This window comes from Leptinotarsa decemlineata, unplaced genomic scaffold (assembly GCF_025532065.1).
Source record: "Leptinotarsa decemlineata unplaced genomic scaffold, Ldec_3_MD MMD2_tig00002159_RagTag_RagTag, whole genome shotgun sequence".
NCBI lineage: Eukaryota > Metazoa > Arthropoda > Insecta > Coleoptera > Chrysomelidae > Leptinotarsa > Leptinotarsa decemlineata.
This window is the reverse complement of record NW_027412574.1, coordinates 1,762,933-1,790,497: the sequence shown is the minus strand read 5'-3', so window position 1 is coordinate 1,790,497 and position 27,565 is coordinate 1,762,933. Positions and strand designations below refer to the sequence as shown.

The following is a 27,565-nucleotide window of genomic DNA, read 5'->3' as shown; positions in this document are numbered from 1 at the left end:
AGCTAGTAGTCCATAAATCAAAGACCTGAACAAAATATGCGAAATAGATTTCGATTCTTGCACTATCTATCGTCATGTATTCGTGATCAAAACAAAAGCGAATCGGTAATAACAACAACGTTTCTGTGCATCTTGACTCCAATCATTATCATCTTGCCGACGACATAATTTGCCGTTTGATGAAAAAATGGTAAGTTCTATTCGGAGAAAAAGAATTGTATGTAGCTCGCATGATTGACGGGTCGTCCGTCAACAGTTTACTATTTCATCAACTGTATTCCATTGTATTAGTGGAACATATGCTGTTTCTGTTGAAAGTGGCCCCTAAAAGAATTAATTCACTCACCTGGTGATGTCTTCGGCGCTAACTGCTCTCGGAGTAGAGGGTGGGTGATGTAGCGTTAAATTTGACGAATGTACCGAGTGCATCGAATCTGCGTACCCATGGGATGCTTTAGTTGCTGCAACAAAATTTGATTCTTTAGACGTACGTTCTGCACGTACATTTAATTCACTCAAAGGTTATATCGCAAGTATGTTCTATTAAAATTTGTGCAAATCCATAATTTTCGAAATTTGAGTATATAATAATTTAATGAAATGCTCAGGTCGAGGAATTTCACTTAAAACATCATATATGAAAACATTTTGTGCCACACAGTAAAAAAGTGAAGTGAATTACAACTACAAATTCACTAATCCTTTTGTAAAAATCGATCAATTGGTACAATGAAATTTGTACCACTTGGTCTACGAATGTAGTCCAGTAAAAAATAAGAAAATACCAAATTTTACTTTTTTAACATCTATTAACTTTTTTTGAAAATCAACAACAACCTTTTTCAAACATCAACAAAAAAATATAATCTGTAACAGACGAAGATAAAGTACTATTGCGCATATTCGTTAAGAGATTCAATAGTTTCAAGAAAATCGCAATTAGTCCGTATATTTTTTGGTAAATCAACATCAAAAAGGAAATATAGTACAAAAGATGAATACAGAAAATGCTTTGTTTTAAATTCGAAGAAAACGAAATAATTATAAATATATCCCGAAATTGAAAGAATGAATCAAATCTATCAGATATTCGATATTCAATCGCCCTGAAACAAATATTTTAAATTGCATGTTTTACTAAAGAAAACATGCATTTACCAAACAATAGTACAGTTCCTATATTTTTCAGAAGTTTCAATTGTATTTTTCTGTACGATCCAAATACTCGGATATGACATGAAATATCACAGCAAGAATTATCTTGATATGTGATCTAAGTATAAGACGTCATTTCAACACAATTTTCCTAGTGAATCTTCTAGGTAGCTGTTTTTGGAAATACATTTTCATTCATCAATTCGTATTTCATAATATTTGAAATAACCACTAAGTCATTAATTTCACTATCGAATCTGAATTCAATAAAAAATGTCTAAAATTCTGAGATTTGTCTTTCAACTGACTTTAATCAAATTCTCTGAAGAGCCTTTTTAAGAATACCATAAAATATTATTGTATACATAAGTGAATGAGAAAAGGTATTAGGTATCTAAAAAAACTTTTCGTCGCCTGTAATAAATTCGAAAATTATACAACATAGAAATTTTTCTTGCAATATTACCCACTACCGCATAATCTACAGATATACCATTAAATAGAAAGAACTATCTAGTATACGAACAGAGCAAACAAAGCAAGTAATGAATCAAAAGAACCTTGGAAGGTAATTAATGATCTCAGAGGAAAGAGTAGAAAGCAAAAACTGGACACTTCACTAACATCAACCCACTTTTATTATTTCTACTCAATTGGAGAAAAAGTAATGAAAAATGTTCACCTTTTCTATGATATTCCACTGAATAATTCATTTATCTATTCATATAATTATGAATGGACTGACCCGTTTCTTGATGAAAATCAATGACACTATCCAGGATTATAATTACACAATTTTCTCGAACATTTTAATATCTAGAGGCGTTTCGCTAAACTGTAGCTTCCTCGGTAGATTGACATACAAACAATATAATACATCCAGCAGGGCCTAAAACTCTTTCAAATGTGCATATGTGTCTATTCAAATGCATTTATAAATTTTTAATTATGAATAAAACTGAGAATCTCTTTCCTTTGAACTCTCTGAAAGTTAGAAAAAAAAATATAAAATGGGCACAGCATAATTTGTAAATATAGTTGTGGACGGAAATATGAAATCTACTACAAAATCTAGGAGAAATTTGTGGGACATTGAATGGAATATAAGACAAAAGAAGTTGTACAGTCCATTTCTCCATGTATTATTTGCTACGTGAAACACATATCTCTTTTAACAATTTTTGCTTAAGCTTTCATGTGAAATTTATCTATCAATGAAACACCGGAATACACAGGTATAAATACTATGCTTTCAGGAATACGAATATTTCATAATTTTTTTTTTTTGAACATTCTGCAAACCATATACAGTGTGTCAATTCTAAAACTTATTCTAAAGCTATATCTCACGAACGAAAGCTGATATCGAAAAATGCTTAAAAACGTTTCTAGGATAGTAAGGGAGAACTGAAGTGACATGAAAGAGAACTCACCCCATCAACCCCCTAGGCCCCACCCACCAAAACTCAAAAAGTTTTAATTGCAAACCACTACTTGTGATACATTATTGAAAAAACTATAAAAAATGTTACCCAATGGCATAAATAATAATTGTACAGGGTGAAGCAATAATTGTAAAAGTTTGGCTTAACAATAATACAGCCTATTGTCAAAGTCTGCACGAACTTTTAATATCAGCCGGCTTACTACGATTTTTTTATTTGTAATGCCACCTACCGTACTATTATTTTAAATGATAAGTGTCCGTCGATACGGTTTCAAGCATTTTTCGATATCAGCTTTCGTTCGTGAAATATAGACCATTGTAAGTTTTAAAATTGACACACTGTATACGTCTCATAGGTATTTGACGGATTCCAAATGACACTACCGTACTCTAATCAGTCTGAAATAAATGGTTTCCGAACAATCCAAGGACTGTAATATAATACAATATAAACTTATCTGAATCGCTTTGTAGCAAAAGTTTATGATAACTAATATTGTCGCAATATCATTGACGAATAGTATAAATATATCATGAAAAATGAGAGATGAAAATTTCTATGTTTTTTACCACTTTTATTTGTAACTAAAGGTACTAAGAAATTAAGCTGACCATTACACACAAAATTAGAATAAATTTAAGTTGAATGTATTCAGAAAACCATTACATTACAATCTTTCCATCCCGACAGTCATAAATTAGCAGCCTACAATTCTATGTTGCACAGATCATTCTCGATACCTTTATGTGCTAACAATCTAGATAGAAAAATAAAAATAATTATACAGATAGGACATAATAATAGTTTCGATGCAGACACAATCCAGAAGTTAGAGAAGAAAGCCGTAAATTCACTTACAGATTAATATACTTCCAGATCAAGCAATCACAAATCAAGAAATTTATAACTCTTAACATATTTTGGTAGAAGAACAGACCACATGACAGGTTATCTAATGCCAAAGATAAAGTGGACAAGATGGAGAAATCTGGAGTTTATAAGCTTAAGTGTCCGGAGTGTAATAGTGTTTATGTGGGACAATGTGATAGACATATCTCAAAACGGCATGCAGAACATGAAAGGTCCTTTGACTAGGTAAAAATGAAGCGACGTTTTCAAACCACAACTTCCCCAATCTAAACGACATGGAAATTTTGCACTATGCAAGCAAAGGTTGGGAACTCAATTATTTAGAATCCTTAGAAATTCATAAGCATTGCGAGTGTAACCTGTTGAATGATCAAATCGATATCTACTTCACTCACAGGTTTTCAAATTAGCGTACCCACATTGTCCCAGGTAATCAAAATTCAGTTACTTAGTTGAGTACCTATGTTATTACCTAATACAGTGGTGTTATATAAGGGGTTATATTATTATTTATTTTCAGTTTAATGTATAAGTTTGAAAATGTCCTTATAGAACCAAACTGCAGTAACTTTAGTTACAAATAAAAGTGGTAAAAAACATAGAAATTTTCATTTCTCATTCATTCTACATCCATCAATTTAATATAAAAATGATGTCCAAGATTTGACCCTTCAGGGAAACGAGAAGTTTCCAAAAAACAAGCGAATTTTATGTCACGAACGTAACTTCATCGATTAGATGAATATTCATTCACATGAGATGTCTAAATTCTTTGTTGAAATATGTGTAGATGACGTCAACTTGATTTTTGTTATCAAGGAAATCAGAAACGTATTCAGTAAAAATACAGATGTTTAGTTGCTGTTGAATGTTGTACACAGTGGGACAAATTGAACTTTTTTAAACTAGCTAGATGAGGTGTCTGAGGGTCAAATTTTATGAAAATCGTATATCTATCATCGTAACTTTTTTCCTGTCAAAAATTTCTCGTTTCTATGAAAACATTTGCGCAGAATTTTTTTACGTAGAACTCAATGGTATAAAAAACTCATTTTTACATATGAGATATCAATAGTTATTGATGGACAACTATTTTTCAAAGAGACACCTTTTATATTCCTGCGTATTTCAATAGAGTTTAAAATTACCTTTCCAAAAATGTAGCACACTTGATGTTTTGCTCGAGTTATCTTTGAAATACAGAGCTTTTAGGGTTTTTCATATAGATTTTGAAACGCACACTTTGATCGAGTAGGCTTAAAAAACGACGCGGCGATAAAACAGTAAGAAATTGTTCAGTAGTAGCTATCAAATGTTGAGAAAACTTTTCACAGCAGTAATTAAAACGCATAGTTTCAATGAAACTGATAACAATTTATAGTATATTTACAACTGATGAATGAAACTTCAACAATAATAATAATGATAAAGAACAAACAATTAAATAAATTTCTTCTGAACGTTTTTTGCCGAACTAATTAGTTCAATAGTAGCGAGAGAAGCAAAACTTTGCATCACTGGCGCTTCCAATTCGTATCTAGAATTCGTTGACAATTAAAAAAAAAACTTTCAACCTTTCTCATAGGTAAAAGTCCATAGGCCTTCAGTCCGGTGACCTGGTCGGTCAACGGTTGGGTCCTTGGTTGGCTATCCAATTATTACCAAACTTTGTAGCCAAAAAATTGTGACAATTGGAGTCTTGTTGAAAATATATTTTTTTGAGCTCCGTTAGTGGCAATTTCAACAGGGGGTTCGAAATTTTGTCTTAAAATTTCTAAATACTTTCGAGACACGAGAGTGCTATTATAAATGAATGGGCCGATATGTCTACCCCTGAAAATACCTGCTCACACACTAAATTCAAATCTTCCTTGACCTCACTGCTCCACAATAGAATGAGGATTTTGTTGTGCCCAAGTATAAGAATTGTAGCGGATGAAAATGCCGGCAATGTGGCAATTTTATACGCTTGGTCTGTCCAAATAAAATTTAACGAATAATCACACACTTGGTCTGGGCTAGGATTAGCTGTCGCCAAAATTGCCTATCGCTCACTCATATATCCTCACCTTTCTGGGTTGTTTGTAGTGTAACGACACTTCAACCAATTCTAGTTATACAGAAAAGCCGAAACGACGAAATTTTTGCAGATCACATTTTGAAGAAAAACATCTTGAGAGTAATAGCGATTTATATTGTTGAAAATTGAAATGTAAATTGAAGAGTAAAACATCGCTATACTACTATACTTGCCAAATGAATAACTTCAATTATTGGATTATTATAAATTATTGGATTATTATATGTTAAAACACTTTAAAAAATTGTTTCTTAATGTGTTTTGGGTTTATAATGTCTCACAATATGAAAAATATACAGAACTAAAAAGAGAATCTGCTGAAATATAATAAAGGGCAAGTTAGGATGAGTACCAAGACACTTTGAAAATAATTCTAGGCAACTCTGGTCTAGTTTTATATAACCACGAGCAGATACAATCAAGAATTGACTGTGGGATTATTTTTTGGAGAAATTCTCCACCTGCACAGAAGAATTTTGTAACGCAAAAGAGAATTATTAGAACCATTGCAAACAATGATTTTTTCTCTCACCTACATTAGTGAAAAATGTGTCTGTTATATACTTGTATTTTATATCTGTATCTGATATGTACTGACTTATCCAATTGCTTCTTTGAGCTCATTTTAATGGATCAATAAACAAACAATCTTTCAATATGACACTATATACATGTTGTTTATTGAAACGTTTCTACACAAATAGTTGTCCTCACAACTGAAACATATTACACGTACGTACATTTTATAACCTCAACTTGGGAATGACTCTGTCATTCTGCCAAATATCGGAGTAAAATAGAATATAAAATACAGTGTTTTCACAAAATAATTGATAAATTGCTTATGAATTTTATGAAATCGATCAAAATTCATTTTTAGTGAATTTCATAATAAAAAGTAATTTTTCATTAAAAGTTTAGGTTGTTCCGAGTAGCAGACAGGTTTTAATATTTGAAATTTCTTGGATGGTATTCTCATTGCCTATTTTCCCAAAAGTGGCATTGTAAACATTTATTAACTATTGTCTATTGTTTTTGTTTATAAATGAATATATTCAGTCCCTATCTACAAGTTCTCCGTTTCTATTGTTTCGAACAAATGGTCAATATTGATACTATTGTTTATTTTCGTTGTTATTTGTGTTCAAGTTTTTTCAATGAGATAAGAATCTTTGTACAATAATGCATATTCTACGGCCTCTCAACTAACAGAAACCTTTTTTTTAAGAAGAAAAAGGCCATGATTGCTTTGAAGTATACGTTCAAATGGGTATTTTGTGATTATCCATTGAATAGATAAACAGGAATGATTTTTTCGAAAATGTATATGATGCCATTTAACTGTTTGTTCTACTGGTTGAACGAGTAGTAGTGGTTGGTTCCGTCCATGAAATCACCTCTACCAGGTTACAGACTCTATCTTTGCTACATAATTTGATGGATGATTTGGAGGTAGGGTTGTTTAGCTTACCCTCTGCCTGTAAGGGTCTTATTCCTGACCAACGCTAGGAAGCGCATGTTGAAAGGTAAAACCACGTTAATCCCTTGTTCGTACTCGATTCTCGAATTTGAGGGGCGCCTTTCCGTGGGAGGATGGACAATCTATTTCAAAACTGAACCAATTGGACAAATTTAACACCCTGATGACGTTCCTAATTTATATTATCTCCCTTCTGTTGATTTTTGAAAAATTTCAAGAGTGTTACAGTTCATTTTACAGCATTCTGAATGATCTTTTACAAAATGAAACTGATGAATTCAATGTGTTCATTGATTTGAAATTTATTCAGCAGCGTTTTGTGTAGACATTAGGTTGGATAATCAATAATGTAGATATGTATACACACCGTTTTGTTTTCGAACTAGATATTAAAAGATGAATTGGTAAGACGAAGAAGTTAGGAAATTTGCCTTTACCCAGCGATATATTTTTTTTATTTCAGAAAGTATGGGGATGGAACAAACTTTTTTCAATAGTATGTGTGTTGGTATGAATCGCAATCGTATCAGGATTCCTAGGGTTTTTTCGTGTCGATTGCATCCACTACTGTAGTCGTTAGCCTCTCTCACGTTATTACTACTGTATATTTCCTCAACGAAGGTTCCGTAATATTTTTGGTTGACATATTGGGTTTACGTTTTAGTCGTAGCAACAATAAATTTCACTACTAGTACCTTGTCTGTTGTCTTGTGAAATGTGTATGTTTCTGCTGATTTGTTGAAACATTTGTTCCGTTTTCCTTCAAAGTAACTATGGCATATGGCATATATTTGTGACACAGAAAGTATTTTTTAGTCAAAGTATGCGATTATATCTGTACAAATTTTATGAAATAAGAAGTTGAAATAGATCTGAATATGATCATTACCATAACATAAATAAAATACGTTTATGATGAATACGCAGAATATATGTAGAATATATTAAAAACAACGCATCGATCTTCTTGGCGGTGAATTAATGGTTGTCCTTCTTATTTTATGAATATTTTCGAGAAGGACATTGGCAACTTCCTTAAAAAACTAAAAAGCCCAAAGAAAGAACAAAAAAAAGTTGAGGGTGAAATATATTTCAAAAGAAATTTCTAACAGAAGTTTTGATGATATTTATGTATTGAGACACTGTAATTTCAAAAATGGATATATTTATACTGGAAATAAATTATTTATGAAATTTGCTACTCCTATAAAAACATGGGCCTCCACGACCGAAGTCACGATTAAATCCGACGCATCAAACGTTTCGTATGCTACTGCAGCAGACATCATCACTATTTGTGTTGATTCGATATATAATCTTCGTCCTCGCAGTAAACGCACATATCAGTAATGATGCCTGCCGCAGTAGCAGAAGAAACGTTTAGTGGTTTAGGTTCCATTCGACCATGGCCTACCAGCCTGGAAATTTCTCTTTGATTGTACTATTTTTTGTGTGTATTTTTATTGAGTTATTGCAAAAAATTGGTTTTGTGTAAAATTATCAACGTAACTCAAGAATCGACTAAAAAAATTTACGTGTAAGAACTTGAGCGAAGCATTATTCTATATGATGATATATTTTATAAATGCAGTGATTACGATGAACCTATCGATATCAGTGTTTCGGATAATTTAGACTCAAATTCAATCAACTTCGAAATTGTCTACATTTCGACAGAAGCACAAGAATTCTGGGAAAGAAAGTTTTTTGTCTTCTACTTCTCCATCTTTAAACAAAAAATGTGGGAATCTTCCGAAGAAAGGGAGGGAGCAATCAGTTTCAAAAATTAACTCTATATAAAGATGTGTAGATGATGGATGCAAAGCAGTAACTTTCAGACCCAGACTGGAAGAAAAAGCCCTTTCAGAACAACGATTTTCATATAAACATTGAATTATACGATTGAACAATACTTTCGAAACAAATACTTTTATATGAACGCAGAATTATACGAAATATACTTTATTCTATTCTGTTTGTATTCCAAACATTCGTAATGGGATCGAATCAGATATCATTCACAGGATTTCTACACAATATACCTGATGAAAGAAGTAAAATTTCACTTACATGGAATACTGTCATCCTCACTCCTAGATATTCTATGTCATCGATGACAGTACATATATAACATTAATTCGCTTATTTGAATGAATCCCAGCCAGATTTTCCAATTGTTTGCGTGTTCCAAATGATAATTTTTACGTACTGTTATGAGACATAATTAATTTAATTAATAGTGTTGTCCAATACATTTCTCAATTGATTTTTGCTATATCCATATTCAGATCAGCGTGAATATTTTATTTGTTCATATCAAAGTAAAACCGAACATCCAGGGCCAACGGTGCCATTTTTACTATTTAAATTATAAATAGGCAATTCTTTGTAGGTTAGTCAGTCTTTGGTAGTGGTAATAAATCCCATCAACTTCGAACCAGACTAGGTCTTCTCCAAGAGAGGTGAGGAGTTGTTTCGGCAACCACTCGTTTCCTCTGCACCTATTATCCTCATAATATGTTTTCTCAGTGGAATTATTGGATAATGTGTTTCCGTATTTTATTTCCATCGTTATTCCGTTACTAACAATTTCCTTCGACTAATGAATATAGCAACATAAAACCATCGAGAAGTAGAAATGAAGGATTCAAGTCCAAGATTATAACGTATAAGACAAAATCATTTTGAAAGGAAAATATTGCTGTTTTTTTACAAATCCAATCAGATAATAGAATTGGAAATGCGGATTGGAATTTGAAGTAGAAATAAGAAAATGTAAATATCAAATTGTGTCGGACGAAAATTCAAAGCTAATAGTCTCCTCGATAAATTGAATCTTTCCAAATACACAGATGTTTTCTACTTCATTTATGAAAAAAACAATACATTTTCCAGTGATAAAATCTAGGTTTGATACCAGAAATGTAATCACTATATAAACGATTGAATAAAAAAACATTATCAAAAAATGTTTTGTTCCAAAATACGAGTACTAACAATGTGATAAGAGTATAAATATAATTTCCTTAAGAAAAAGTAGTTGCGAGTTGGAAAATATCGAAGAGCTATGAATATACAGGTATATAGGCTGGAAATTTTTTCGATGATTCAATAAGACGTTTCGTATTTTTAGGTCCCTTATCAAATTTATTTTTCCCACAAACAAACGGATAATATTTCATTCCGTTAGTTAGATCACCTTATTGCGTATGCAATGATGTATCACAAAGTTCAACGATACCCTATCCATCTAAGCACCGGAGTGCTCCAAAACATCATCATGCATAGTGCACGTGATCTCCCATACAAGTCTGCTTGTACAGAAACGCACTAGGGAACAACTTAATTTATTTTAATAATATGTGGCTGGGTATAGGAAATTTTTTTACATGGAGCGTAGGGACACAAATTGGCAGTTTCTTCAGTCGTATCAGTACTTGAAGTTTTAAAAATTTCAAACTTTAATATACCGTTTATGTGCACACCACAGGCGTTAAAACGTAACTGACCAGTCCAACACTGCAACATGGATTCCGATCATTCTTTTGAAGATGATCACTTAGTGATCGAAACACGTGTCGATGTATTAAAATAACGGTTTGATGTTGGGAAAAAACTCCAGTAATATTCACTCTTTATATACACTACATCGATCATGTTCAACTGCTGATAAATATTCAATTGGAGTAGTGAGATGGAGGTATTGGAGGTAATGGAAGCAATTTAGATTATTTATTGATGCGATTTTATTTTACCAACAAATAAAATGATAGCTCGACTCGAACCTAGGAATTGTTCAATTGAAATCAATCAACCCAAATATTTTTCAATTAATTTACTTTTGAAAATTTCATGAACACTCTCGAGGGTATACCTTGAAAAGTGAATTGATTTTCCATTTCTATGGTTTTCACTATACAGTGCATTTCTTTAATACCCCCCCCCCCATTTATGTCAACTCAAATAATTGAAATTTGGGATAATGAAATTAATGCATGAATACTTTATTTTGTAGTGAAATTGACAGATGAAACTTTCAAGATGGCAACTGTGCGCCATCGTGGAAAAAATTAAATGGAAAGGGGGGGTCCTGTGACACATCATTTTGAAGCTCCTGTCGAATATTTCACAACCCTAGAATACGAAGTCAATATCTTCACCTACTACAAAATGGCAGAACATTTAATATTTTCCTGAAGACAAACACGTTAATATCGATATTTCTAGAAATATTCTTTTTTATCTGCCATATGGCAATTCCAACAACCCGATGAGGTTCGTTGAGTTATTATTTTGTTTATAAAAACGACAAAAAATGTGAGTACGACAATGAACATCATTGTTCGGTTAGAATATTCTCATTTAGTTTTCGATTTTACTAGTAGAAAGGTACCACGTCAACAATCTCCAAAATGGTCAATTCTCGTCCATGGGAAGAAAAAATTGAGACGATTTTTATTTACAATGCGACGCGTAACTTTCACGAGACCGAAAGGATTTTCAATTCAAGTTTTCCGAATCGTCCTATCTGTAAAAAATATTTGAGGGAACTTGTATCAAAATTCACAACTACCGGCAGTGGACTTAACAAAAAGTCCACAGGTCAATCTTTCCATTCCGGAAGAACAGCAAGTGCAAATAATTGGTGAGATGGTAGTAAATCCCGAACAGTCTACTTATTCCGTCGCGAATGTTTGTGAGATGTCTCCTTCTACTGTGTGGAGACTTTTGATGAGGAATAGGTATCATTTTTACAAAATTAAAATGGTACACCAATTACCTGAAGATGACCCTGATCGAAGAATTGAATTCTGCGAAATCATGACCGAAACCATTGCAAGGCATCCAACCTATCTCCACAATATTTATTTAGATGACAAATGTACGGCAATCTTCCCAGACAAAAGTGCCGTTATTGGAGTGACACCAACCCTCGCGTTTTCCGGGAAACACATACCCAATATCTAGAAAAAATTAACGTTTAGGCAGGAATATTGGGAAACCATATTGTAGGACCTCTATTTATTGATCAAAATTCAACAGGGAAACTGTATTTGAATATGCTGGAAACTACTGTTGACCCTCTCATCACTGAAATCGTCGAAGCGAATCCTAATGAATTCGATATGGATATTGTAGTCCAACAAGACGGAGCACCACCACATTACTCCAAACAAGTAAGAAACTATTTGGATACAGAATGGCCAGCCCGTTCGCCAGATTTGACTCCTTTGGACTTTTTAATGGGATTATTTGAAGCAAAAGGTGTACAAAACTGAACCTGCTTCAATATTGGATATACGGCAGAGAATAAAAAATATTTGTAGAGATATTGACGTTTCTGTATTCGAAAATGTTCGGCGTGAAATATCGGATAGGCTGTTCATATATTAAGAAGTTCAAGGCAATCATTTCGAGCATCTTCTGAACTGACCTCAAGCTTATTACTTCATATTTTGTAGTTAAATGCCAATGTATTCAGGTAATCATTAAAAGTTCCGCCATTTTGTAGTAGTCGAAAATATTCACACTATATTCTTGGGTTGTGAAGCATTTTTTAAGTTAAAAAAATATGCTGATACATGCCCTCGTGGTAGTAGCGTAGTTCAAATTCAACAAGAGAATTTAAGTTCTTGCATTGGTGCAACACAACATATTTGATTTTTTTTTTCATCTACTATTTTCAACTGAATTCAAAATAATGATACTTACAGAGCTGAGGAGAATACGACGCGTCCGAGGCGGGAGCATTGAAAGTGATATCAGGTTTTGCTACGACAAGCACCACCCTGTCTTGTGTGGTTTTCAGGGTAGCAACCGCATCTTCGTGGGTAACATTTTCTAAATTCACCTCCCCTATCTGAAACAAAAACAAATTGTCTATATATAGCAATTTTTGTATCAATATTTGGAATTTTTCTGATGACCAGATACAGTATTCACAAGCTCTTCAGGAAAATCTTCAAGGCGCTATAAGAGAGGTGCCTGTGCGAAAGTAGCGATTCACATTGAATTTGGGAGAATGGTCCACGAAATGACGACAATCCAATCCGAAATAATGAACTAATCCTAAAGCTAAGTAAGAATCAAAGTGTGGTTTTCAAAACAAATAAAAATCTGGCTTCTATATGCAAGAAATGTGAGTGCCTGTTAATAAAGAGTGTGAATACTTAGGAATGAAACTTGATGTATATTTGAAATGTAATTCCCACATTGAATATGTCTCTTCTGAACGATATCCTGTTTATACTGCATTTGAATCCGCTCAAGAAATCGACAGAGTATTCAAAATCCTAAAAGGAGTCATGAAACTTATTCTTTATTGTAAATACAATCGATCTTGTGGGGAATATTAAGGGCGGATCGATTATTTACATCTTTGATAGCCTCGTATTTTGAAATACCCAGAAAAGTTCAGAGAACATGCTATACATCAATCACTTGACTAAAAGAAGAATTCACCTCAGTTTTTTTACACATCCTGGCCCTCACTGAAAAAAGCTATCACTACTCGGCCATTAAATTTTATGATGAATTACTATCAACTAACTCTACACAGGCAATTGAAAATGTACTATCGTTTAAAAGTACAGCATTTCATTATATTTGTGAAATTGAATCTCAAATGTTTATTTTCACTTAATCAACAATAATTTTGTACACCACTTTATTTGTGATGCTAGGTATACAGGGTCTTTCACGACGAGCGTTCGTTAGGAATATATGGAGAAAGATTCAAAATAAAAACTTGAAATTTTGTGGTAGTGAGTTTTACAAAATGGCCTCAACTAAAATATTTTGAACTTCCGGTCTCTTTCTGTTATATCGGAAGTTGAGGGCAACTTCTTTATTTCAAATGGAACGCCCTGTATTTTATTACATTTTTGAATTTCTCAACATTTTAGGCCCACTTTGTATAATAATGCCTATACCGAAATTTGTTAGTTTTCGAAATATTGATTTTTTTCTGAAAAATTTGACAGTTACACTCCGAAAAAATCATAACTCATAGACAATAACTGTTGAAAATGTGAAATTTCACAGAATCACACCTTGAGCATCAAGTCATGAACACGTCCATCGAATTTTCGAAAATAATTTACAGGGTTGTCGAAATTTCCACCTAAAACATAACATCGAGAAAACTGATGAAAAACATTTTTTTCAAATGGAAACCATACACTTTTCTATTATTTTTGGATACTACAAAAAAAAGATATCAAATTCATTAGGAATGTCCTATACCTAAAATACACCCCTGGCAAGATATATCCGATTTTGGAAAATATTTGAAATGTAAATCATTCGAAGCAATATCAAACCAAGAAGGCTTTGAAAACAAATGAATTAATATTAACTTTGTCGTTGGTAAAAGGTAACTCAACACGAAAATGGATGGATTGAAATGAAATACTATCAGAGAGATGAATTATATCTTTGTTTATTGATATCGAATACAGTAATTTTATTTTGTTTATATTTTTTAAAGTTAGATTTTACTTTAATTTTAGAATTTAACCTAATTTCTTTAAATTCAAATAATATTGTTGTTCATTTCAACAGATGGCATTGCCGTTTTGTTCTGAACAAGAATATATTCTTTTTTGCATACCACTATTTGAAGCTTTCTGTATGGAGTCAGGAATCAAATCATTGAAAGCTCTCAGAACCCTTCGTTTCATGTTTTCTTTATCACTCACAGGATCCGCATAAACATTTTCTTTGATATATCCCCAGATGAAGAAGCCCAGGGGCGTCAGGTCTGGAGAGCGAGGAGGAAATTTAAATGGCCCATTGTAGCAAAGCCACTGATCTTCAAAATATACCATTCAACAACCCAGCAACGGTATCAGTACTATGTTCAGGGGCTCCATCCATCTGATACCATAACTTGAAACGATATTGTTCAGAAACATGCCTTATGGATTCACCAACCACATTCCTAATTATATGCGAATATCTATCGTTATTCAAATTCTCTTCATAAAGATATAAACATAAAATTTGGTCTTCCTTTATAGCGCAAAAAATATTAAAACTCCATTCATCCTGGAAGTTGCGCTGGTGAACGAGCTTTGGATTTTCTGCTGCCCAAAAATGACTGTTATGGCGGTTGTACATACCATTCTTGGCAAATTTAGCTTCATCTGTTCATGTCATGTTCTTCATGAACTCAAGGTCCTTCTGTATCTTGATAAGAAACCATTCGCAGAATTCCACTTGTGTAGGTAAGTCGTGAGGTTTCAGATTTTGGACCTGGTGATAAATAAAGGGACGCCACTTATGTTTGATTAAAATCCGGTTTATTGACGAACATGAAATTCTAAGTGACTTTTCTGCGTCTTTTAACGAATTTTCTGGATAGACTGTGAAGTAGGCCAAAACTACAATTTCGATGTTCTCATTGTTTACGAGTGTTTTTTTTTTTGTTGATGACAGACGAAAAAGATCCGAAATCACGGCAGTTTCTTAGAAGTCCTCTCAGAAAATTTTTATTGGGTCTGTGTAGATTTGGAAATATGTCTGCAAAAACACTACAAGTTCTGTCCATTATCTTATTGCATTCACCATAAATGATTATTAAATTCAGAAAATCTTCATTAGAATACCCCAAACGAGACATTTTGCATACAAATAGAAAACTACGGAATACACGTCAATTATATCGCATCAAATTTTGACATATTTGTTGTAACTTCATTTTTTTTCAAAGCTTTCTTGTTTTGTTTGGTATTGCTTCGAATGATTTACATTTCAAATATTTCCCAAAATTGGATATATCTTGCCAGGGGTATATTTTAGGTATAGGACATTCTTCATGAATTTGTTATTTTTTTCGTAATATCCAAAAATAATAGAATAGTGTATGGTTTCCATTTGAAAAAATCGTGTTTCATCAGTTTTCTCGATGTTATGTTTTAGGTGGAAATTTCGACCAGCCTGTAAATTATTTTCGAAAATTGGATGGACCTGTTCATGACTTGATACTTAAGGTGTGATTCAACTGTTACTGTCTATGAGTTATGATTTTTTCGGAATGGTGCTGTAACTGTCAAATTTTTCAGAAAAAATTAATATCTCAAAAACTAACAAATTTGGGTATGAGCATTGTTATACAAAGTGGACCTAAAATGTGCTGAGAAATTCAAAAATGTAATAAAATACAGGGTGTTCCATTTGAAATAAGGGAGTTGCCCTCAACTTCCGGTATAACGGAAAGAGACCGGAAGTTGAAAATTTTTAGTTGAGAAGGCCATTTTGTAAAACCCACTACCACAAAATTTCAAGTTTTTATTTTGTATCGTTCTCCATATATTCCTAACGAACGCTCGTCGTGAAAGACCCTGTATTGTTTATGTATAAGAACATAAGTTTATATGTTCATATACCTATGCATTCAGTGTTTCTCATAACCAAAATAGCTTCGACCTGACCTGTTTTAGGTGATAACGCTTACTAGTCCCTATTTATATCCTATATGTAATCACCTGTAATGTTTTTCTCGTGAAAAAAATTATATTATTATTTGATGAACAATAACATTGTTTCCTTCTGAATATCCATTATTTCAAACACGAAAATGAATATGCCGAGCTATCCTCAAAAGATAGACATATGCCATTGTGGATCAAAGAATAACACCATGTAGTGAGCTGTTTTTGTTATATATCAAAGAGATTAGGCAGCATTTTCGATGAAAGCTGGCACCGCCACCCCGATTTCTCATAGACCGGGTAATAAAGACCATTACAACACGAGTGAAAATGACTTTATAGTCAGCTTGTTTAAAAACTACAAATTGTGAACCAAATAATACTCTTGACGTGTATGTATTACATCAGGTACAGCAACTATGTAAAGGTACAACCACGTTATTCTGTAGTTTGTACAAGTTTCGCTTCTGAGGGTTGTCGTTCATAGGGGGAGGATTGAGGAAAAGCAGATTTTTCAAACAGAGCCAAAAATTTTCTATTCAAAATGTTCATAACATTTTTTGGCAACACGTAATTGACTTTATGAATCACCGTTATTCCCACTTTTCCACTTCTCGACGATAAATTTCCACCCAACATCACTATGAAATAAATAGGTAATCGCAAACTCAGTAATCGCACAAACCCCTATTTCGTAAACTAATGAACGTTCTTATTGCTGTACACAGCTTCCTCATTACCAACATGCTCATGTTTTTCTTTTCATAATTTCAGCTCCAGCTACCAACTTCTGCTTAGAACGTTTCAAATATCGGAGGTAGGAGGGAGTCCATTGTTCGAGTTTATGTTACGGATGAAACCACAAAGTTTTCCGGAGGTAGCTTCCCAACTTCGGTTGTCGGAAGAAGTTCAGGTTGTTGTGATAATTAAAAGCACTATTATCTATTCATTTATCTCCAGAGTGTATCACTAACAAAATTGTATTTCGAGGATGGTTCCGAAAACAATGGTGACTCAGGTTAAGTCATTGGGAAGATAGAGAATATTCACTAGTACAGATACTATAGACCTTTTGGAGTTTTTTCGTTACCTTATTAAAAAAAGTATACCGGGCATTGATAGATAGAATGATTAAAATGATTCATCAGATTTATCGGGATTCATTAGTAATTATATTAAAAAATAATTTTTCTCATGTCACCGGAAATATTTTTCCTTCCATTGTAGACTTCTACACAATAAGAGAATATACATAAATCATATTTAAAAAAAGTTCACTTAACTGAATTGAAAAATGGATATAGCTCATTAGAGATCAGTTTTTGGGAAGAGAAACTTTATGGCATTCTAATAAAGCACTACCAAAATCATTTGATACCAATATACATAATAAATTATTAACTATTCAGTTTTATTTGTGAACGTACGATTAATAATATAGAAGATGAAGTGATAGCCAGCCAAACTCAAGAAGTTTTGAATCCAGATAGTCGATCTAAAAGCATTAACATTTATTTTGTAAACTTTGGTATATAAATAACTGTTTCACTCGTAATGGAGCCAGGCTCCAACCGGTCCGAAACCAAGATGGCTGTCGAGAAAAGCAGTCTTCTTTGATTCCAATAATTTTTGTGAGTACTATATCTTCATTACCAATCTTCAAGGATTATATTTGTTTGAAAAAAATATAGTTTAAAAGTAATTGAGCAATTTTTTGGATTATTCAAGTGATTGTACTTTATACTTGAAACCAAAAAATATTCTCCTCTGTCATTAATCACCCTTTAGGTATTTTACTTACCACGGCGTCTCTGACAGCCACCAACTTATCGCCGACAAGCAAACGACCATCCACTTGGGCAGCACCTCCGTCCATTACTTTGGTGACGTATATGCCGTTGTCACCAGGTATGTGTTGGTTTCCGATACCGCCAGCGATGCTGAACCCCAAACCCTTATTTCCCTTTACCAATTCGATTTCCATCAGTCTCATATTTCGAGGTTGTCGCCTTCGACGGATACACTGAAAAAAATAAATCGGGTCAATAACAAAGTTGTGGTTCGATACAATCTGCATGCAGATCATCAATTAGCATCAGAACACATAAGATTCAAACCTGGGAGAGTCAGTTTTCAATTGTTTCAGAAATCGATCACAATCAGTAAAGAGAATTTCATAATTTCATATTATATATGGTGGCTCCGTGCATTTGTGTTTCTTTTTTCTGGCAACCAAGTGTTGCCCATCCTTACACTTGTCTGCACCATACTGATGATGGACCAAAAAGCCCGAAACATGTGTCTATGGTTTGACACTTCCTTGAATGCTATGTCCGATTAATAACTTCTTTATCTATATCAAGACACTCGATAACCTTCGTATTTGTATATATATATCAAAAATGAAACAATTAGTGAGTGGACACAACACTCCAAAAAAGGAGGGCAAACCGCGAACACGTGTTTCTGGCTATTGGCCTCATCAGCGCGGTGTAGCCAAGTGTAAAGATGGGCAACAATTGTTTGCCGAAAGCAAGAAACAACACATACGCACGGAGTCAGCAACATGAGCCAACCGCACATTTGTCGTTCCAGTAAGAAGACCTAGAATTCCCAGACTACATCTAACGTGACCACGTAGGCAGCTATAGCTACCTGCGTGACATCCATGTCCAGGATATAAATACAGAGAGATATTTTATCGAGTGTGTATGATACAAATCAAAAATGAAACAATTAGTGGACACAACAATCCAAAAACCGCGGACACGTGTTTCTATTGGCCTCATCAGCGCGGTGCAGCAAAGTGTAAAGATGGGCAACACTTGTTTGCCGAAAGCAGGAAACAACACATACACCCTCGATACAATCTCTCTCTGTATTTATATCCCGGAATCTGATGTCACGCCTGGGAATTCTAGGTCTTCTAACTGGAACCACAAATGTGCGGTTGGCTCCTGTTGTTGACTGCGAGCGTATGTGTATGTGTATGGGCAACAAGCGTTGCCCATCTTTACACTTGGCTGCACCGCGCTGATGAGGCCAATAGCCAGAAGTACGTGTTCGCGGTTTGCGGTATATATTCAAAATTGAATTACAAAGCTCCTTGCACAAACTACACAAACTATTTGGATGTAGTATACTGTATACCTTGTCGTAGCTGTGATGAAAAAAATATAGGATAAACATCAGGCACCTGTGCAACGTCTTCCATTTGGAAGATTCGTCGCAAGTAACTTTCTATATATGAAAAACAGAAAATTATTTCATTTAGTTGGGACGACCACCGATAGACCGGTTTCCCATTACTTGCCCCTCGTTAGTACCGGGCAGGTCATTTCAGACGAAGTGAACCGATGTTTCTCCGTCGGGTATCTGTCACGCGTCGTAGTCGTAGGACCATATGAGAGGCAAGGGGCAAAGTGTTCTTCAACTGAACTTGGGCATATCTTTGGGTGATCAGCAGAATGGAAGTGTACTCTTATAACAGAAGTTATTCCAATATTTCGATAAAATTTATTATCATCTTCAAGGAAAAGCTACAAAATTTGTATGAGGGTAGTACAATATACAAATTATAATGAAAGGTCTTAAACTTACTGTTAGTGAGGATGGCCGGGACGAAAAGAATGTTACATTTAAACAATTGAAACATGTCATACAATAAAACAAGTCACTACATTAAAAGAGGTTGACTCCTCACTGGATATATATATATATATATATATATATATATATATATATATATATATATATATATATATATATATATATATATAAAGATAAAGATAAATAGATTAGTACTTTTTGATCATTCCCATATTGATTTCAATTTAAGAGCCACAGGTATACAGATGTTTCAGCCTACTGGGCATCGTCAGTACCGGGCAGGCGGTGAAACCACCTATTGGTGTGACACCCAAATCAACTTACCAAGTTGACTTGACATATATATATAACAGGTGTCCGCGGTTTGCCCTCAATTTTGCATTAGTGCTGTGCCAATGAAAAGGAACTATTGGACTTTCACTAAAGAAAAGGATCATTACATTTGAGAATCTTGTGCCCCAAGCAGGCGAAATGAACCAATGCGCATTGAACAATCACTGCATTTTTTCGGCCAATATTTTTGCCTTAGTGCGGATAAGTTGGCATAATTTCGAGTTTCGAGAGTAGGGAGGACATCAAACCACTAAAGACACCAACAATCACAACATCCATCTTAACAAAGTGGTCTGAATAGTTGGAAGAGAAAATCCCGATAGTATGATTATCAGTATTATTATATCAAACAAATGTAACAATTTACTCGACCTCACATGAGGCTTTTCTGGCCAAACTTCGATGCTATGGCTTGCTGGATCCTTTTTGTGTGTGGTACTCCAGCTTCCTGAAAGAACGTTACCTGTAAGTGACCGTCGATGGATATCTGTCGAATACTTTTACCATCAACGCTGGTGTTTCCCAGCGATCCATATTATATCCAGCCCTGTTTTTATTGTATATCAACGACTTATTGGAACAAAACGAAAATCCAATATATCATTTCCTTTGGATTCCAGGACATCGGCTGCGGATGCACATCTTGACCGGCAACAGGAGTTTGCTTATCTTAACGAGGCACTAGAGGTGATTTAAAATTGGGATAAAATTAACCAGATTCAATTCAATGCCATGAAAACCCAGGCATCGGTTTTCTCCAAAAAAAATATAATAATGTCAGGACAAACATTTCCGCTTTCTACTTCGATAAGTTGGGGTGCTAAAATGGACACCAATATGTCTTGGCACAATCATGTTGCTGAAATTGCAAAGGCTACTTCTCAAAAGCTTAGAACACTGTTCCAAACCAGAAAATTGTACACACCTCAGCAACTTTTATTGCTTTATAAAGCTCAACTAAGACCTTCTTTGAAGTATTGTTCTCATGTACGGAGCTCCGCCCCTAAGCATACCATGAAGCTGATGGATTCTATTCAGAAAAGAGCCATCCGCCTGATTGGGGACACGAGCATCACTTGAAACCTTGATAATCTGGAACATTGAAGAATGGTTGGAGATTTGTCTCTTTCATAGATACTTCCTCGGGAGGTGTTCTAGTAACTTGAAACATTTGATTCCACTATGAGCGGTACATATCAGAAATACGCGACGGATTGTGGCTGCTCATCGTGTTGAGGTTCAACTTAGTACACCTCGAACTACATATATGTGGAATAAGTAAGTTTTTCCAAATGAATTTGATCCAACACGAATCGCTACTTTCGCACGAGTACCACTCCTAGACCGCCTCCAGGTTTTTTCTGTAGTGCAGGGGCGATATTGACGATATTTAGGGTCTTTAATGACATTTTATAAATACATATATTATAACATATTATAAAACAATTTTTTAAACAGATTTTTTTATAATATGTTAAAATATAAGTATGTATGAAATGTCATTAAAGACCCTAAATATCGTCAATTTGAATTATGAATAACAAAAAGAGGAGGAAAGGTAAGTTAAAAAGGAATGGAAGTTTAGCTTCAAATATGTCGCCATGAAAAGATTTCTTGAAGGGGCGTTGTGCGAAGAATTTGAATAAATTTTACGAAATCCAATTTCCGTAAGGCCGGAATTGAATTCCTTTCCTGATCATGTTGTTGGTTTGTTTGGGAGAAAATACTCATACATATTTATATGAATTTTGGGATGGAGTTGAAATGTTCAATATATCGGATGACAACGAAATCATTGTACATAGCACCATTCAGTTGTTTCTGGGGTGAGAAATCTGAAATTAGAAACGAGGATATAGTTCAGTGAAGCCGATATTTTTAATGAAAACCTATTTTGGTTTAACCAAAAACATTATTTTTGTACAACTGTTATTATGAATGACATTTTTAATGGTTTTCAAGGGTATTAAAAGATGATGTTCACAAAGTAGTGTGTTAAAAATATTTTTAACGATATTCTGAGCCGATTTTTTGGTAACAACTCAATTGAAGCTCTTCCTCTTCAATATCGTCAGGAACACACATCTCCTCACTATTGTGATTCATTGTGCAAGACATTCAACACCAGCAAGAACTTCAAATGTGACTTCAAATAAAACGCGTTAGCTATAAACAATACTGTTTGTTGGTAACCAGGTGATTCGGCGTCACCTGACACGGCCACTTCACAGCAAATGTGATAACATGAAAATAGTTAACCGACAAGAGATGTCAAAATGTGTTTTTACGAGTATAGAACTCGCTACGCTAGTTTCGCAAACTTTTTTACTCACAAAATAAAACCTTACTTTCAACACTCATATCATAAATAGCTATTGTGACAAATTTATAAATTAACTGTCTTAAACAAATTTATTTCCAACAATAATTCATTAATCACAAATTAATTTGTGTATTACAACACTTAGCAACTAACGCTTAATTCATTTCCACTATTTGAATTTCTTGTTTAGCCGCTCGATTCACTTTCTCAACTGCCCTTTTGGGTTGGGAAGACAGGCATATATCGGTAAAGGTCCTTTCTAGAATTCTGTAGTCGGTTCGGTACTAGAATTTTACCGGCAATTCCCGACTGCCTTCTTTTAAGGTGAGGTCATGTGTTTGTTCGATGAGTCGGCTGGCCTATCGGTCAGGGGCAGCTTCAGATTCGTTATTCTATTTTAGAAAGAACATTTTTGGAATATAAAATTCTTTCTTCAACAATATGAAGAACTGGGCGGCGTGGGAGCCATTTTCTCTAAATTCAATATGACGTCATCTATGGGAAATATTCCCTCTCACAGAAAAATGAACCGCACAGTATCATTGCCATTATTTCGTACTTCAAGAATTTCAAAAAATTCCACTTCCTATTGAGATTTTCAAGATGAATTAAACTAATAAAAAGTATGGGACTGATTGAAAATTTCAATTAATTAATTTTTACTTAAAAATCGAGAAAACTTCGGTTTTCTGTTTCTCAATAAATTAAGTTGTTCGACAATATTTCCACAAATGACATTATATTTTCGACATACTGAAAAAAATGTTCAGTTGTGTTATATCGTTAAACGGAGAATTTTATAGTTATCAAATGATCTGAAAAACATACAGGATTCTATATGAAATTTTTCACTTGGTTTCATTCCAGGTTGAACCGAAATGGATTTCGAATGATTTTTTCGTTCCGTGTACAATGATTCCATTGTCGCCCAGTATATTGAATAATTTCAAATTTGAAAAGAAAACCTACATCTAAAGTTCAACGCCACCGGTGTTTTCAATGAATTGATAGACTTTTGATAATACAAAATTGAACAAAATCATAAATATGTATGAGATATTTATTAGATAGGATAAAACGATCTGCTCATTTCTATCACAAAATTTGATTATTTTCAAAATTTGAAAGGTTTTAACTTTCATACATGCATTAGGCTTCGCATATTTCATCAACACTAATCAAAATGTGTTTTGGCTACCTGCAAGTCAAAATGTTTTGGTTTGAAACACTTTTTTGACTACTAACTTATTGTATTTTTGTTTTATGGAGCAATGGACAAGAAAGCAACAAATATAATGTTCATCATTTTGGTTGGTTTCCGGGTTTTGCCGTGGTCTTTTTTCATTACCATATTCAAACGTTTTAACTGTAACTGCAGCAGTTATCTTCAGTAGCGTGGTCGAAGTAATCTTCTGGAACTGGAACTGTTGACACCAGCCATGAAAGCCTATATTTCTATATAGATATAGAAATATAGATATCAAAAACGACATTATATTTCCAAGTCATATATCGTGAACAAGTAAATAAATTCTTGATAAACACTATGCAAATCACAAAATGCACAATTAGTTTCGAAAGTTTTTTGCCAGATTTTATTCATAACATATTTACTCAATATTTTCGGAGCAACTGTGAGGAAGGGGATGGGGCTGAGAAGAGAAATTGATGACTTTACAAACGAGATATCGTTGACTTCTAATCCAAATAAGGGATAGATTGCTTCCCGTCGAAGGGGTGGAAGTAACTAAGTTGACATTATACTAAAAATAATTTTCTCTCGTAATGAAACTTCACGTGTCAGAGCTCTAAACGTCAACTTTGAGAAAACGTTTTTTTTCATTTCCATTTGCCCACATATTCTGTTTTCTTAATACGTTTTCACTAAACATGTTTACATTGTCAGTCTTGAAAAGGAACAGCGCGGCGTTTGAACGTATCTGAAAGCAAATTCACAACCATTCAAAATCTCATCTTATTAGTTTCTATCAAATTTGAAAGAGTTTCTGATACTTAATATAATCTTACTCTTTGCGGGTTTATCTATTAGGGAACTTCAAGAACTTACCACCAAATTCCTTAGTCTCGGTGGAAAACAATCGACTTATGTCCTACCTTAGTTTCAGGGATTCTCGTTCTAAATCTTCCGAATATTGCAATTCCTCTCAAGTTAATATCGTGTCCACATGCGATCGTCTTCCGCTCCAGAGCAAACTTCGATAATTCCGGCAAGTAGAACAAGGGCGTGTTATCGTTCATAAGAGTATGAGAGTAATAAATTATACATTTTCCATGAGTTTTCAACAATTAACTAGCAAGAAAATTATTATCATTTCAACCACTATCGATAGGGATGTATTTTGTTCAGGAACAGGATATTCCTGCGGTGACCGAATAAGGACTGAATGACAATGGAAAGGGCAAATGCACAATATAATTTAAGGATTTGTATCAATTCGTCTGGGTTTTGCACCATTTCTGAGAGAGGTAGGTAAAATCATTTTTTTATGGTCAATCAGACACAGAGAAAATGAAGAAAAATATGAAGTGTTCAGATATTTGTTCATTTCCTTTTGATTTTCCTAATTTTATTACTTATACAAGGTTTTTCCTTACTACGGTACGAAACCAAAGAGGGTGATTCTATAGGTCTTTTTAGAAAAAAAGTTTCCATGGGCACGTCCGGAATTCCTTCGTTTCTGAGGTACAGAGCGTTGAAGTTGAAAAATATAAACTATCATGATTATTCTTACACCGATTTGGTTGAAATTTGCCACAGTTATTTGAAGTAATAAAGCGCTTATTTAGCCCGAATTGGATTGAAATCATTAGGACTAGTGACGTCTTGGTCCGCACGACAGCCAACAATATTGAGAAAAAAGAACGCCACTGACTTTTTTGGAGTTTTTACTTTTTTGATTAGGCAATTATAATACAACTTTTTCGTCGATTGTGTTTTCTTCATATCCAGCTTTGTTTTCGAGAAAAAAAAATCACTTTCGAAAACTATCCATGGACAACATATAACATAATTTCAATCTACCAGACTATCAAACACTTTCTATCAAAGTATCTATGTAGGAGTTTTCCAAACTATTAAGATGGCTGGTGTTGAAATTTGCATTGCTCCAAATGAATTTTCACAACCTCTGTTCAGTTTATTCGTAATAGGATATGTCTATGCTAACTTATACTCAGGGTTGTTCTACGTAAAATTTTGTTCAACAATGCATTCGTGGTTCACAGTGGATCTCGATTGCTTCTTGTCTAGCAATTGGAAAATTTTGAAATGAACTGATGTTGTTTTCGCCTTGTTAATGGATGTATCGTTTCTAATATGAAACGTATATGAAGTTCCTGAGCAAGTTTTGATGCTAATTCACCGGCATGAAAGATCCATCAAAAGCCGATATATAAGTTTATTCCTCCAATACCTTAGAAACTAAGAACTTGCCGGAATGCTAATTATTGGTTTCTAGAATATGCAATTTCTCTGAAGAATTTTTCATATGAGCTTTGAATTAGAAGAGAAAAACTCATCTGAAGTTTGGGGTACAACTCAGCTATCTATTATTACTGATTGATACCTATATACCCGTAAAAGTCGAAAGAACGACTGGATGTAAAAATTCGGGTTTTGGAAGGTTGTCACTTGTCAGTTGTTGTCACTTGAAATATTAGATGTTTATTTTTTTTTCATGTGAATATTTTCATTTATATTTATTTGTGTTAACAAATCATGAAATTATGAAACAACAAAAATTAATTGGCGCTCCGGGGCGACTTCATTGATTCCAGTGGCGAATATGCTTTTTCAGCTTCACGAAAACCCGGAAAAACCTGCAGTACCACATTATCTGAAGATCTTGATCCACCAATGTCTCCTCGTAAAACAAAATGTAGGATGTCTCCAGAGGCTCCGATAAATTCGAAACATCGAACATCGCGCCAGAACATTTCGTGATCCGACTATCGTCAAACTTAAACCAGTCCGTTTCGTCTTTGACCAATGCGTAATAATGACCTGATTCAACGCCACAACCATAGTGAACCATGACTGCATGAAGATTATAATAGTGGTCTGCTGGTTTGAAATGTTCATCTATTTCGAACTTTCATAAGAGTTTGGTGCATCCGTCAGAGGTTGAGTCATGTTAAAAGATCATCAGTGTCATTATTAGATGGACTGGTGCCTCAGATATACTTGTTAATAGTCAATTATGTTTATGTCTAATAATAATAAACATTTCAATTTCTCATTAATTAATAAAAAAAAATTATATTTTTTCATACAACAAACAGGCTTGTAAACTAGCCTGTAATTCCAAATCTCCTAAATAAACAAAAAGGTATACCTACTATTTATACTTATATAGCACAAACTGAAAAGTTCACTTCAAAAGGTAGGTAGGTACTGTGTAATATAAACAAGTTTTGCCTAGAATAAAATTTCAATACTAAGCTTTTTCTTAACGGTTAATATTTCGGAAAGTTTTTTTTTTCGGTAAAAAACACCTCAGATGACAACAGGGTATAGTTTTGTTTGAAAGTGATTGACAATGTTTCATGATGAATTTCATTAGTTCGGACTTTGTCTGATATATTTCCTTTGACTGACGTCAACGAATAATGCGATAGTTTACATGAATAGGTAGGTTTATATTTCCGATTTTTTGAGAATTATTTTTGGTACATAACGAGAGTAAGAATTGCTTCTCCATTGGAGTAATGATCAGGGTAGCAATGAAAAGAATATCAAATGGTCTATAATTACGGAAACTCTCGGAAATATCGAAATTTCATGGTATTATTCAAACATTATTGACACAAAAA

General features: G+C 33.8%; 1 protein-coding gene across 16 annotated transcripts in view; it reads right to left on the bottom strand.

Moving 5' to 3' along the window:
• The window catches only part of dlg1 (MAGUK family member discs large 1), an 889,881-nt gene that overhangs the window by 112,868 nt on the left and 749,448 nt on the right, over nt 1-27,565 (bottom strand). For all 16 annotated transcript variants that reach the window (XM_074177005.1, XM_074177004.1, XM_074177008.1 and 13 more), the window contains 3 exons: nt 18,269-18,490; nt 12,746-12,893; nt 347-461 (listed from right to left, as the gene is read on the bottom strand). In XM_074177005.1, the coding sequence (XP_074033106.1) occupies nt 347-461; nt 12,746-12,893; nt 18,269-18,490 (485 nt within the window). The remainder of the gene's footprint in view (nt 1-346; nt 462-12,745; nt 12,894-18,268; nt 18,491-27,565) is intronic.